Genomic DNA, 16,094 nt, shown 5'->3' with positions numbered 1-16,094 from the left:
GCACTGTTCAGCACACACGTATCATAGAACAACAAGCACATATGAAATTACTGACTTGTTGTTCTCAAATAGAAAGAAAATACAAGGTACAGTGTCAGGAAAAAAACTCAATTTTCTACACCAACAACAAAATGCCTTTTTCTTAACAACTCTGAATATTAAGGATTGCTTCTCTCCCAGAAATAAGTATGCCCCCATTAAAATGTAGCACAGGTTCTCTTGTGGGTTCATCCCAAGTGTGATCAGCACACAACAGCACTCAACTGAGAGTTTGAAAAGTTTAGCAAGGAAACTTTCTGAGGCTGTGGATAAGCTTTTGGCTGAAGCCCACTGGCCCCTCGGCCTCATCTAAAAGCCAACATGAAGTCAATAATTAAAAAAGAAAAGAATACAGTTTCTCTTAACAGAAATATTATTTATTTATACTATTGTTGTGTCTAAAAGGCAAATGTAAAAAAAAAATATATATATAAGACATATGACATGCCATCTGCAAAGTTTGCTTGTAACAACAAGACTAAATGAGAGAATAATTACAAAGTCAAATGTTGGAATTATAAGTTCTCATTTCTCATGGGTGCACTGTACGTAGTAATTTACTGTAAATCTATTTTATTTACTTTAATCTAAAAATGTATTTATTCTAGATCTAGATCTCAAAAAGGTAATCCTCACATAGATAAGGAGCTTTCAGTTCTTAGGACACATAATCAGCTTTCAAACATGCCTGTGATCCTTTCAAATGTCCTAATTTGCATATCATAATATTTAAAGATGCAGTATGTAGGATTTCCCCTAAAGAAACCAATGTAAAGACTAAAACAAAAGTAATCCATCTTAATCCTCCCTTTTGACCCGCTACTGTAGAAGAAACACAGTCTCATGTCACTTTGTGAAATGGTCTCATAATTTTGATGTAGTATTATGTGTACATGTCACGATTTTCCCATTTATTATGTGTTCAGGTCACAATTTTTTAATGTGACCATTTCACAAACTGCTATGACAATGGGTTGCTCTGGGAGACGCAACAATGGAGAAATGGTAAGGAAGAGAATAACGTGCAAAGGAACTGCAACATGCGGGACACGATTCCAGGTCTCAGGGGTGAAAGTGCTGTGTTGTGTTGTTTGGAGCCATCCACCACCCCGACCATCATCCCTACGTGGATTTTCAATACTACTCGCTACTGTAATTGTGCTGTTAACACGAAATAGGCTTCCCATTGAAAAACATTACTTTGAAATTCGTAATCAACACTTGAAAATAACGACATTAACATGATCTGTACACGAATCAAGATTAAATAACGTGACAATTTCACAAACTGCCATGAGACTGTGTAGTGTGAAACACTGTGTGTAGTGGTCTGCCTGTCTGTCTGTAGTGGTGCCAGGGGGTTCTCTCTTTTCTTATATTTTGCCGGTGCAGGACGTTTATGGGCGTCAGCGAAGAGCCTTTGAACCCCATGTGGGTGTGTAACCCGCAGCCAACAACAGCCTGCAGGATGTGCAGCCCGTTGCCACGCTTTGTCACTCTGTACCAGCGCTTTGTCACAACCCTTTGCATCTGATACCGATACACCAGGCACCCAGAAGAGACCGCTGCTGTGTGTTGTCGGTCGATGTGTCAGTGACAGTATGAAGCTCAACTTTTACGCAAAATACGCCAATGTGCCACCTCCCCTCCCTCTTTCTGCTTTTAAAACAATCAGAAAGTAACGTTTTAATCCTGTCATACACTGTTATGTTCCCACTAACACCGCTCCCTCTCTTCATTCATTCTCTAGCTTACTCGCCCATTTCTGCTCTCTCATGCTGACTTGGAACGCTGTGCCAACAAACAATAACAAACAAAAGTAACATATTATACCTAATCTCTTTACCTTAAAGGAAAAGAAATCCTTGGTATGTAGGTATCAAATCAAACTTGGGACCTGGTTGGCATAGATAGCTTAAAACACATGCTAGTGTGGCCAGAGGAAAAAAGACTGATAAACAGGAAGGGTCAAGCTGAGTTTCTGTTGTGAAAGCGTCATGCTCCATGTTCCCTCTGGCACCGAAACAGAATGTATATATTAAGTCTGGGCATAAACAGATATGACTCACACTTGGCTGTTTGTTGTCATGCCATCACTCTTGCTTGCTCCTTTCTCTAGAGCTCAAGCACAGAAGCCTTTTCACATGCTCACTCCTCACTAGCTAGCTGTTATCACACTTAAAACATATAACAACTCATTCAAAAGGCAGCACCACAAGAAACATGAATCAAAAATCCCCATTGAAAATCTTTGTGCAGCCTGTCAGTTTCAACAAATGGGGGGAGCTCCTGTTCAATGGTCTTAATACAGTAATGCTCTCTAATGCATTCTGTTGCCACAAAGTAAGTGTGATGAAATTGATTTTCAACATGTCCTTTGTTCCCTATTTGTAAAAAACACATTGGATAAGCTCTAAGAAGCTGTTTACATGTTAAAGCCAACAGTATTCTTTTGCTGAGCGTTTCTCCCCTCTCCAGATCTTACAACAACATAAGATGTTCTTATTTGATGTTGTTAAGTTACCTCCACAACAACTGGAGAAGAAACAAACTACGCCTGTGTAGGGTTGCAGGTTCTCTGTACTTCAAATACAGTTCATTCAACAATTGGTTTCAGATATTTTAACTGAATTTCAAACAAAAAGATACATTTTCAAGCTTGTACACCATGAACACAAAAAGCATAAGCAAGACAACAACAAACAACATTGCCTCATGATGTGAACAACAGCAATGGCATACCAACGAGACTGCATGTGCACAACCCCACAAGTAGGAGTTGCCAGTCAGCCCGAGTGATCGAGCAACGCCACAGTCACACATACGCTGAGAAAGAGAGAAGAGAGGGGAAAAGAGAGATAGGAGAGAGAGAGCAAAAAAGAAACCCAGCCACAGACAACATGACATCATGACTTTCTTAAGCTAAGTGGAGTGTTATCTGTACGCATGTAGAGCTATCTGCGTGCATGTGTACGCTGTATACAGCGGGCGTACACATACACGCCACCTGCCATGTTATTGTGAGAAGAAAGCGTTGGTTGAGTTTAAGAAACGAAAATCCAGTTGGGTTTTGGAAAAGAAAAACAGGGTTAGTTTTAGTAAAAAAACAAAACAACAAAAACGTTTTACCCATCCACCACCATGACCAACCTCCCTACACGGATTGTCGCCCTTTCAACTACTCTCTACGGTGTTAATTCACACGCCATCGCAAGATAATGTGAGTCAATAGAGGCTAAACAGCGTTGATAAGCACACTCAAAAGTGTGAATGCGTCTTGAGAACACGCCAATACAGGCGTGTCATACAGACACCATTTCATGAGATCAGTCTGCACAGAGACAGAAAAACATCATGGGAGCTGTCCATTCAGCACCACAAAGCCACAACACAAGGCATGAGACCAGCAATGGGAGATGACCTACAGAAGTATTTTCATTCAAGTGGCTTAAATGAAGTATATACACAATAGATTTTTCTTGCCTTTGACTTTTCAATTTTTTTAATTTAACCTTTATTTAACCAGGTAAGCCGATTGAGAACAAATTCTCATTTGCAACAATGACCTGGCCAAGACAAGGCATAAAACGTGCAAGACAACACAGAGTTACACATTGATTACGGAAAATATAACATGTACAAAATTCAACAAACACTTGCAGCCATAAAACTCTGCACTTTTTAGTGCAAATACGCCAGTTCGGCTTTGATAAGATCCTCTGACATACGGTTCTGTTTTTTGGTCTGAAGCTGTGTCATGAGACCCTTTCACAGTTTATTTGTTCTTTTTTTTAAATCATTGAGCTTCAATCGGATAAGTGCTTCACAATCTTCTCCCATCTCTGATCAAAGCCATCTTCCTGTGTTTACCTCCCCCTGTACTTGTACTCATCGTACAAACTGTTCATATTTATGCCTGTTTGTGGCAGAGCTTTTCTTTTCCCATTGTTAGTCTTTTTCTGGTTTGTTTGTTCTTTTGTTTGTTTGGCACAGGCATCCTTTGTATTTTCATTATTTTATTTGCTTCTTTAAAGCTTTAGTGTGTACCTTTTTGATATTTATGAACGTCTGTTACATTCAAGCAGCTGCCAAATGAGTTAATACGAAGCTAATTAATATCCATCAGCTCTACACAATTAGTCTCTATCTGTATTTGTCAGTATGGCTGTGTTCAGAAGATTGTGGCGTCCGGTGACTTTCCCATGTAGAAACTCAAGTGAAGCCAATTACCTCTTCTGAAGAGTCCATGTTTTTTTAATCCTGTGTCCTCCTTGGCTACTAGCAACTGCATGAAGGAGGGAGTGTGGGTGTGAGAGTGTGTGGTGGGGTGTGTGTGTGTGTGTGTGTGTGAGAAGGAGGGGTCACGGAAAAATTGTATCATGTGGACTACCTACCACTTTTTTTTGTCATTACTTTGAATTCCTCATATAGCTATAATATTTTAGAATCATTTTAAATTTAAGTTAAGTTTAAATTTAAGTGCAAATTTCAACATTATATGTGAAAGAATACAATCTTTAATATGATATATTAAATGTAAAAGTTATCTGAAAGAGTGCCACGAAGGCTGAGAGGCCAATAACGTTAGGGAGCAACTGTTCCCTATACATGGTGGAATCACTCTGGTATAAAAATTACAGTTTTTATATCTAATTGGCCTGAAGCAACTCAGGGGTCAGTGACAACTCTGATAATAAATGTGTTATAACAAAAGTCATTGAATAGCTTTGCAAGACTACCCCAAGGAATATAGTTTTTTGGCTCTTTTCTGAAAAAAGATTGCAAATGACTGAGTGGAGGCTTTCACTGATATAAGCAGAGGTAGAGCATATAATTGAGTGGCAATTGACAGAGGATCACGAAAATGAGATAATAAACTCCAGAGTGCAAACCCAGGGACTGTGTGGATTTCTAATATCCAAAATGATAAAGGAGGAAGATTCAATCATGCTGTGTAACCGCTACTTAGAATCTTTTAGCATCTTTGCTTGTTTGTAATATCCAAATGAATGATAGATTGTATAAGGGTGATTACTTTAGTGGGATTTTTTTCATTATCAAAGAAGCAAATTGCTCCATATTGCTTAAAAATGGCAACATTTCCAGATGATGAAAAGATAACGAAAACACTTTAAATATGTGTCTTTAAATATGTACCACATTTTCATATCAGCAGAACAACAATCAAAGACTCAATCAAGCTTCCTGTGGTGTTTGATGTTCAAACTAAGTCTGATTTGCTGGAACACTCTTAAATTAGGGCTGCATGCACATTTGCCAGTCTGAGACTTAAATTAGCTAAGCATGTGATTCAATTTCAGCTGCTAGTCAACAAAGGCAAAACATGAACAAGATGGTGACAAAATTAATGAATTATTATTATTTCCCCCTCCCCACTCACTTTGTCGCTTTTAATCTGTGTTGGTGTTTTCTTTGTACAAGGCTGCACACTGAGCTACAGCATCTCCATAGAAACTGGGCTGCCACTGGGCGTTTGGAGTGTGCCCAGCAAATGTCATGATGAAAGTCAGTATTTCATGCATGACACTTAACACAACTGAGGAGGCATGTAATGGCTGCCAATATTTTGAGCATAAAACATCAGCAGAGGGTTGACATTGTCGCCTCAGACCAATTCCCTTGCACCCAGACGTATTTCTTATGGCTGGAGGAAGCCATGCCAGCAGTCCAGGATAGAGTTGAGCATGTCAGACTGATGACAAGGACGTGTGCTTCTCGAGTAGAGAAAGATGATGTTGCAGCAGGCCGCCTACTTTCACGCTCCCATCTCCATAATGTGGTGAGCTGTCACGTTTAAATCCTCAAGTTGGTCAATTTGGAGTGCCATCAGCATTCCACGGCGGCGAGAATTATTGCAGCCATAACTATAACACTAAAGGTTCTAAGCGATAAATGTCAGTAGGAACAGTGGTTGTAACATTGCGCCCAGGCTTTGAAAAGACAAGCTCATTCCTCTAGGCTTGTGCCAGGCTGAGCAGCCAGATGCCAAAATTCAGGCACAGCCTTTAGCCTCCTGCAGGCTACTGAGTGGCTCTGTGTGCCGCCTCATCAAGCAATTTGCGTCACTGAAGAAAATGGAGACGACGTTGTTGTTCACTTTTATTGGAAGGAAAAGATACAACTTTGCAAAATAAGGATTTTAACAACCTATACCAGATGTTGAGAGAAAAGTCTAAAACCAAAGCTTAAATATGACAAAGATAATGACGTTCCAAGCTCAGCTATGTGTATCACTTTGAGCTGTCAAGACTTTCCTGACATGGGCACAAACAACTCCGAGCAGCATGTCCAATGAAGCTGGAGCACCAGCTTCTCCTAATTCACATCCGAGCCTACAGGCAATTACCTGCTTATCGTTCGTGACTAGCACTCGCTCTTGTAAATGTTTGTCACTGACGTGGAGGTGGCGCCCAAACGACAGCAGGACCCGAGGGGAGGGGGGTGGGGGGTGGGGGTAGGGGGTTGCGACGGTGAACTTGGCAACGCTCAACGTTTCAATTAGAGGCTCGGCGGAACACGGCGGCTCCTGATCGCCTTCCCTGCTCCACAGCTCTGGGCTTCTAATTACAGCAGGTCGATAAGGCCAGAAAACACAGCTCAAACGGACTGAGGCAAGACGCAGATAAACACACGCACAAGTATACAGAGACATATTAACTTATACACCGACGCATGCCTGCATTTTGTAGGGTGCACAGATACAGGCTGAGACTCCCCTGACAGTCTGAAGCATGATTAATCACACTTGCGGACTATTTCCGCTCAGCATACCAAACGGACTTGCAACCAGAGACGGCAAAGTTCTGGTTCACAAACCTATTGTTCTGAAAATATACAGATTGGCACAAGGTGCTTGCTCAACTTAAATTCTGGTGAAAATATACAGATTTTCTGACATTAAGTATTCTAAATGCAGATAGCTTATTTACAGCCTTGTGTTTTTCCCCTGAACACAAGGGGGAAAGGAAAGAAAAGGCTTGGCCAGCTCCTTCATTTATGGAAATATGCAGAAAGAGAGTAAATGAGATCGATATGCATATCCTGTGCAGATGTGCATAGCGCATTAGGGACACAATTACATTAAAACAAAAGAAGACATCTGAAAAAAATGCTGACCTTTTCCTAAACGAGGCGGTTTTACACACTGTTTGGACACTCCTCCTAAATTGTGTTTACTCACAGACACACACAAACAGATACGCACACACCTGATGTCTACACAGACCATTAGCGAGATGGAGGATTATGGTGACATTTAGTTTGACCATTGCTCCAAACACTGAATATTTATTGCTGTATTAAAGAGCCCCCCCCCCACCCATGTTATAAGCCATTTTGGCAAAGAACATTTAAATCATGACAACAATCATGATAAATTGCTGTGGTTGCGGCCTGATAATCTCGCCTCTAATCTCCACTTTAGACCCCAACATCACGGCTCAATAGTTCATAATTGCCCTTAAGATGAACTATGGCACAAACATTAGGGGCATCCAATTCTCCTAGAAATCCATCTCCCACTCCCTTTTATCAGTCAAGGGCACTCTGTGAACAGGAGGAATTGGCCTATCATCTATTTGCATTCCAAAAGTGAATCATTTCATCACTCTTTGCTTATCCAAACCTATTTTGGTCACGCCAGTTATCTCTCTCATTAAAAACTGGCTGTGCGGAAATAACATAACACAGTGCGAGGGGGGGGAAACGAAAGAGATTAGGTGTACGTGACAATGGATGACCTAACAGCACGTTAGCTAATGATTTGCCATAGGTAAAAAGCTATGCACAAGTAAAGGAAGCATCAAAATGATAGCTAAGTTGCAGTTTCAAATCAAGTCGGTGAATTCCATAAAAAAACTATACTATAGTTTATGCAATCTGACTTGGAAGCAGAGTAGCAAGAACCTGGCAAGAGAACCACAAATTCAAATTATGCAGAGTTCTACATAATGTCATGCATACGAAAAACTGGTAAAGTTTTCTATTTTTGCACTTTACATTTTCAGCCTTTTTGCGTAAACTCTCAAGCAGAATGTCTCACACTGAGGGAGCAGGTGCTGGTCTGGTCTCTGCCTTAAAGCTTGTTAGTGACATCTTCCCCGTGACATCTTGCGGGGCGAGTTGGTAAATTATTGTGTCTGGTGAACTAACCGCTAACAAGCTAACAAGCTAACCAGCTGGGAACATCCTAACGCTAGTCAGTACTTTGACCCTCCGTAAGTTGCTTTTGTATTTGGTCTGTACCGTTGCTCCTCCTTGTGTTTTGTTCTCAGCATTGTACATCACTTAATTCAGTAAAGTGTTTTAGGCTTGCTTTGTCTGTTTGATTGTTGTTTTTTTTGTCTGTCAGCAGGATTACTAAAAAATAACTGGCCTGAGTTCCATTACAGTTAGTGGAAGGCAGCTTGGGGCCAAGGAAGAACTCATTATATTTTGCAGGAGTTCCGAATCACGGGGTGGATTCACAAATCAATTTTCACTTTTGTTGCCATTGCGAGATAGTAGATTCATGTGGTGTCGGAATAATTGGGGAAATGGGTTTCTGACAGGCAAAAGTTAAACTGCTTTTACACTGAGATTGGCCACACTCTCCGAGTAACCCTTTCTAGTTTATATTTTTTTATTTAAAAAAGATGTACTTGTGCCATTGACTCCTGTCTCATAGCCGCCTGCCAACCATTGCTCTTTTTATGAAGGAGGTTAAATGAAAGTGGAAGCTTCAACACAGCTAATAAGCGATGTTAGCTTTCACCATCTTGGCAGTGTGGTTTGCTATTGGTCTAAAAATTTGCAGTCAAAGCTCACCAAAATTAAACTCTCATTTACTTTGTCCTCACAGGATGAATCTATCAATCACAGCCATTCTATTGAAATGAATTGAGTTTGTTTTAAATGTGTGACTGGGCCTTTACACATGCTACACAGCCAGAGCAAATTTGCATTTATATGATCTCATTTTGACCATTCCGTTATGGTACTTCCTGGCAGACCAACACGCATTGACACCTTGACGTCTTGGTCATTTTCACAATGATCTACTTATCACCTTAACAGTGAATTGACTTTTGAAAAGGGGGAAAAGAGTCTTCATTAACGACATTAGACAACCTGATAAACAGTGGCAGCTCTGGAACAACGGACAACAAATGCATTCTGTAGATTTACCCATTTGGAAAAAGGAAACTCTGGGGCATTGAAACACAACCACTGCTGTATCGCACTTACCGTAGGCAGGTGCATGCTTAAAAACACAGAAGCCAAAGGATGCGCCGCGATCGTCATTACCACTGTGTCTTGTGTGCATGTTGCTACTTTAATTAACACCCGTTTAAGCACTTATTACTTGAGCTATTCATCAGCAGGCCACAGAGGAGGCGGCTTTACCACAGCGAGGTGAAGGAAACAAAACACAGCTGATTAAAACCGCTACTTGTTTTCTCCTAGTGCGATTAAACAAAACAAAACATCCCAAAATGTTTAAGTCAAATATCATCAATTCGACAACATTCAAGCCTTTCACCATCTTAAAAGAGCATGTTGCCGTCTGGCTTTTTTCTCCTATATTTTTGATTGAGCATCTTCACCTTTGATTAGTACATTTATCAGCTCATAGCAGACAGACTCCGTTTCAGATAATAAACATTTGATCAATATTTGACAAGCACACAGCCTTGGAAATCTTACTTACTGGATGTAGGAAATTGAGTACATTGAGTTTACTAAGTAGGTATCATTGTATCTTAGAAGAAACTAAAGAATATAAATATAGAGGAGAAACTCCTTCTCTTTTTGGAGTTGGACAGGATTGCATACCCTTTTTCTCCTAATCTTAGAATTTCAAATTCCCCTATGCTATAGTCCTTGTCATTTTTAACTACACTGTTAGCCTGGTGGGGATGTCGAGAGCCATGTGTTTTCTCTGGTAGATATAATGATGCAAGATCCATCTAATCACCTCACCTGCCAGCAAAGAGTCTAATAGGCATATTCATGTATCACAAATGGGACAAGAAAAAGAAATCATGATTTGAGAGCAATAAAAAGCTGGAAAGTAAGTAAGACCTACCATCCTATCCAATGCTATGGCTTATTTATGATTCATTTCCTTCTTTGGTCCTTGGGTATCTATTCTCTTCAGGAACACCCACAGGCTGCTCCACTCAGCTGTTCCTCAAGCTGCTGTCCTGATCTGAGGTTTTGGCTTTGAATCCCACCCAAAGTCCTTTACTGCTCTGCTACTATGAGATGCTACTAAATCAACTTTAACAGGGCAGACCGTGCATTTCAGCTCGGCTCTCACAGTCTCCAAGTCTCTCCCTTTAGCATGCATTACCCACTATGCCTTCCCAAGTTCGCTAGTCACACAGAATGGGAAAAAGCTGTTAAAAGCCCAACCGTCAAGCTGGATGGGGGTGGCTTTTCCGCGGATGTCTTCCCCATTAAATGTTGGGGCTGTACTTTAAAGCTTCAACTGCCTGGGGGCAGTAAGTGAGAAATATGAACTGGGAGAATCCCAATTACTAATGTAATGTGACATCCTTAAACTGCTCACATCAGATATGTTTATAACGTTTTTGAGGCTTTTGGACAAAAGCTGCTCTCACTGGTTTATCTTTTTTTTTGTGACGAAGTGCTCATGTCAAGCACCAGAATTTAAGTTGAGCAAGCACCTTGTGCCAAATTCACAGTTTCCCAATCACTGTACTCTCTGTTATAGCACTAGATGGGAGTAATTTGGCAACTAAACAGTGCTGCTTTACCTTTAATTTAATCATGCTAGTCTTGTTTAGTTAAGTGTATTGCCTATGCAAGTTCATTACTACCCTGACTCAACCTTTCACACCTTGACAACCTCCGCCCTGTTGGAGAAGTGAGTGTTAGTGGTGTGACCCTCTCTGTGCTAGGGCTAGCTGATTACTGGAGAGCTGTTGCTATCTCTGGTGAGCTGCCCTCTATCTCCGTCCTCTGTCCCTGGACCACAAGCCCGGCCAGCACACCATCAATCAGGAGGCTGCAACAGAACCTTGCGTAATCACAGCGGCTGTGTATGTCTGCGCGCACCAGCTGCAAAGTGTTTGCTCCTGTGTGTGCGTGCATGCATGCATGTCTATATTACATTGCTGATTCTACAACCTGAAATTCTTGAAACAATTTTTCACTTTGCTGAAACGTCACGCCTCAAGAAAATCCACTGACAGCCGCCATTGATTATATACCGGTGTTCCAGCATCACCAACTCTCAAATCTCTGTCAGTAATTACAAAAAAAGGTCAGTTCCTGCAGGTGTTAGGTACTTGTACTCAAAATAAACTATAATTAAATACAATTAAATCTTTTTTTCGGTCTAGTTTTGAAATTAATCATTTAAATCAATTATCAAGCAGAAAATAAATCTCCAGTTAATCAAAAGGATTTCATTTCTCCTTGGTTTGTTATTACAAATGTAGATGTAGATACGAAAATATTTACATTAATATATTGGTTTAAGACAGCTGGATGGACAAAAGAAGTCCTTTGAAGATGGGTGTTGGAAATGTCACACTGTTTTCTGACATTACAGACTGACGATTCATCAATTAGATCAAAAAATTATCAAAAATGAATTGATTATGGAAGAAAAAATGTTGGAAAATAGTGAATGAACATCTGAGTTCAAAGTGATGTCTTGAATTCACATTACACAAAAGGAAAAACATCTGTAAAGCAGAAACCAGCAAACTCTGTCTTTTTTTCGCTTGATGGTTGACAAAAAAAAAATTGTCAGTTGCTTTTGCTGATTTGTTTGCGCCTACACAGCCAGTGTGCAGAGTATGCAGGGTGGGACTGGCGGCCCTTCGGCTGCCTCCAAGGGTGTGACTGACAGCCTGCAGCTAAATCCCAGCAGGGTAAAATCACCTGTCTGGATAAAGCAGAGTGTCCCTCTCACCTTCTCTGTCATCTTCAGACAGGTGCAGCGCACAGGTGGGGGCCAGCAATGACAGATGCCATCTAGAGTTATAGTTTGTGTTGATAGACATGATTCAAAACACAAAGTTTACTAAATGATGCCTAAACAGCCTCCTGGACGGGAAAAAACTGGATTCACACATTACCTTAAAAGGTCTAGTCTGGTTTTAGTTCAAGGTCAGAAAATTAGTTAAGGAAAGTAAAACATGATGATAGTGAGCGAGAATAGTAGATTTTTTTAGAAGCAGAAACTGAACTATTTCATCTAGATGCAATGAAAACAAACATCTGCCAGAGTATTTTCACAGTGGTAATGCTGTAAAAAGAGTGCCTGGGTATATTGCTGTATAGGTGCTACATTGTTAGAACTTCAAAAGATATGTGCCATTTCCAAAAAACTGGGAAAGTTCCATTTATTTTTCTCCAAACTTTCAAAGATATCATATGGTTGGGACCCTTGTAAAAAGGTGTTAGTTAGGACACATTCACTGGCTCTGTACTGCAGGAGGAGGTGCATTATTTGTCAACCCTGACACTTAACAGAGCACGATGTGCCTCATGAAATATTGATTCTTAAAAATTAAATCCATTGTTTCCTCCATTATTTAGGCAAGCGTGTACCTCTGTGGAGGCGGGTCAACAGATGCTCCATCATCACTGAGTGATGGAGGGAACACAGAAAACTGAGCAGAGCCACCCTGCACCACACTGAAATGCAACAGTGTTTCCAGCTTTCAGCCTGGAGAGAGACAGTTGAGCTTTTCTAAAGAGGTCAGACGCTTTCTTTTTTATTACATGACATGGTGATTCAAATGCGATTCAAACTGTTAACATCAAGACATTTGCAGGGCGTTTTACGTTAGGCACAATCTGATCCAAGTTGGGCTAATTGAGCGGATTTGCGTGTCTTACTGCAAGGTGAAGCGCACTGGATGGAATGGAAAACACAAACTGTTGGTTGTCTCTCGTGCGTAAAGTCACTGAATGACGATCACTGCATAATAACGATGACGATTACAAGCGAGCACGAGGCTGTAAATCAGCACGGCACCGGCTATCACTTCCAAAAGACTCATAGTGCAAATGTCTACTACAGTACGCATAGTAGCCTACGCCTAGGGCTACTAAATGATAAGGTTTTCCTCCAACACACCATTGCAAGCGGTCAGACAAAAGTCACTGCAGCCAATATGCTTCAGTGTGTGCCAACTAAAGCCGGGCGACACAGGTTGATGTTGCTTTTGAAATGCGAAGGCAAGACAGAGGGAAGCTCATCGGTACCTGTTCTTGCTGGTGAGCTGTTTTCGCCGGTGCATTGCCTTCCTTCGCCGTGGTCATGATTCCTCTACAGCTGGGAGAAACTGTTGTTTCCCCGGCAGGAGGAAAAACAAATCAAATACAGAAAGCTACACAGGTGCAGTAGAGAACCACCGGCAGGCACAAGAAGAAGAAGATGGTGTATTCACGGCGCCAACAGGCTGCGTTTGCAGCGGCCAAGGTGTGAATTATCAAGTGATGGAAGGAAGGATGCGCTGCTCAAGATGAGAAAAGACAAAATATTCTCAGTGGTAGCGAAATAGAAGAGGAGGAGACAGCAGAGAGAGAGAGTGAGAGAGAGAGAGAGAGAGAGAAGCTGCGCATCTCTTTAAACGCTTGATGTGGGACTATGCGTGAACTGTTCAATATTCCACAAGCGCGTACACAACGCACACACACACACACGGCGTGCGTCAACTCAGCCAAGGGGGGCTACGTGTTGCAGAGTGAGTAGGTATCAGTTAAATATTGCACCAAAAAAATTAAATGCTGAAACTTGAATGCTGAATTCATGAATATAAACTCATCACATTTTCCTTTTGCATCCAGAAGGACATTCTAACACTCGACACTTGTAATCATATACAGTGTCACATATCTATTAGTTTATTCATTTCCACTCCAAAATAAAAGGTCGTTCTCATTAAATCCGGTTCCTCCGCAGGGGCACTGTTGTGGTACAGCTGCTGGTAAACTAGGCAAGTAGAATTTAAGCCAATATTCCTGCTTCATTTGTTGAGAACAATGTCCGCGTTATGTAACTTTCTTGCTGTAAGTAGAACTAATGTGCTGATGCGTTAATAATGGCACCGACACACTAAGTAGGTTGAATGTAATGTAAATGATTAAATATCACACTCAAACAGCAGCAGCAGATGTAATAACACAGAGTCAACAGGGGAAATGTTTAAGACATGAGTGACTGTAAACACGTTATGATCCCGGGAAGGAAGTAGTTGCAATAAAGTGGAAATTATTTGGACTTAGACAAATATGGCTCTTAATGAAGTTTAGTCAGTCTGAGACTTAAACTTAATTCTGAGACTAAAATATAATTAGCACATTTGGTTTACTGCAGCAGCATTGATGTTGCACTGATGATATATATATATATATATATATATATATATATATATATATATATATATATATATATATATATGTGTGTATATATTTCAAGATAACAACCAGACATGTTTGAGTGGGTCTGTTCTATTAATTACAGCTACAAAAACTGTTGTACAATCCCTATTAAACACTGTGAGGAAATGACTTCCTTTGATTCGTTCTGAGATGTGCTTAATGTTAATTAATACCTTAGTCTCCAGTTTGACTATTTATATTGCAGGTGTGCAACCCAATGTGCTGCACTGTTAATTAAAGTCTGGTGGCAGCTTGGTGAAGCCAATTACCCTGAAATCCCGAATGAATGTCTGCAGTGTTGCTTCATGTGATCGGCCGAGCACATGAAAAGGCTCGTCTTTCAAAAAGGTAGCCTCAAAGGACAAAATGCACCGCCTGACACCCTTGACTGAGATATCATTGTGTTATTTTGTTTTGTAATTTACTTTCACGGCCCATGAGTTTTCGCTTTTTTAGTGACTTCTTCACATTTGAATGATGACAGTCCCCAAAACCAATGTGTAGGTGTGGGCATACAGCAGAGTTAGGCTTAGTTAGTTTTTCTACTTGATCAAAGTGAGGTGGGTTCTCCATAGGCACTGTGGTGCAGCCAAGAAATCTCAAAGAACTGGAAGACTTTTGTGAGGACAAATGGGCGAAGATACCTCAAACTAGAATTGAAAGACTCTTGGCTGGCTACAAGAAGCGTTTTCAAGCTGTGATACTTGCCAAAGGGGGCAGCACAAGGTATTAACTCTGTAGGGTGCAGACCTTTGCAGGTGCCATTTTTTTGTTGTTGTTATTTTGAAAGAGTAAATGATGTAAATAAAATCTAACTTTTTGTGACATATTATACAAATATCTATTCTGTCATTTGATTCCTTTTGGAGATGTTTTTATCTTTTCTAGGCTTCTTTATGCACATTAATACTATTTTTTTACCTAGAGGGGTGCCTATACGCATATTATATACTGTATATATATATATATATATATATATATATATATATATATATATATAATATATATATGCTCAAACGTTTCCTGTACTTTTTCAACAGGTTTGCACACACTGCAGAAGGGATTTAGGCCCGCTCCTCCACACAGATCTTCTCTAGATCAGTCAGGGTTCTGGGCTGGGAGTTTGAGCTCCCTCCAAAGATTCTCTATTGGGCTTAGGTCTGGAGCCAGAACCTTGATATGCTTCTTACAGAGCCACTCCTTGGTTATCCTGGCTGTGTGCTTGGGGTCATTGTCATATTGGAAGACCCAGCCTGGACCCATCTTCAATGCTCTAACTGAGGGAAGGAGGTTGTTCCCCCAAATCTCGCAATACATGGCCCCGGTCATCCTCTCCTTAATACAGTGCAGTCGCCCTGCCCCATATGCAGAAAAAAAACCCCAAAGCATGATACTACCACCCCCATGCTTCACAGTAGGGATGGTGTTCTTGGGATGGTCCTCATCATTCCTCTTCCTCCAAACACAGTTTGGGAATCATCCAAATGGTCACTGGCAAACTTAAGATGGGCCTTGACATATGCTGGTTTAAGCTGGGGAACCTTCCGTGTCATGCATGATTTCAAACCATGATGTCTTAGTGTATTACCAACAGTAACCTTGGAAACGGTGGTCCCAGCTCTTTTCAG

At 40.8% G+C, this 16,094-nt stretch overlaps 1 protein-coding gene across 5 annotated transcripts in view; it reads right to left on the bottom strand.

Annotated features, from left to right (window-relative positions):
- The window catches only part of dpp6a (dipeptidyl-peptidase 6a), a 220,789-nt gene that overhangs the window by 84,377 nt on the left and 120,318 nt on the right, over positions 1-16,094 (bottom strand). Inside the window, exon 1 of one of the 5 annotated variants that reach the window (XM_034861629.1) lies at positions 13,288-13,583. The exons of the other annotated variants lie outside the window; for them this stretch is intronic. Within the exon in view, the coding sequence (XP_034717520.1) occupies positions 13,288-13,344 (57 nt within the window). The 5' untranslated portion in view covers positions 13,345-13,583. Of the gene's footprint in view, positions 1-13,287; positions 13,584-16,094 lie in introns of those variants that run through there. 5 annotated transcript variants of the gene reach the window in all.

This window comes from Etheostoma cragini, chromosome 22 (genome assembly GCF_013103735.1).
Source record: "Etheostoma cragini isolate CJK2018 chromosome 22, CSU_Ecrag_1.0, whole genome shotgun sequence".
Classification (NCBI taxonomy): Eukaryota; Metazoa; Chordata; class Actinopteri; order Perciformes; family Percidae; genus Etheostoma; species Etheostoma cragini.
The sequence above is the reverse complement of the archived record's forward strand: the minus strand, read 5'-3'. Positions and strand labels throughout refer to the sequence as shown.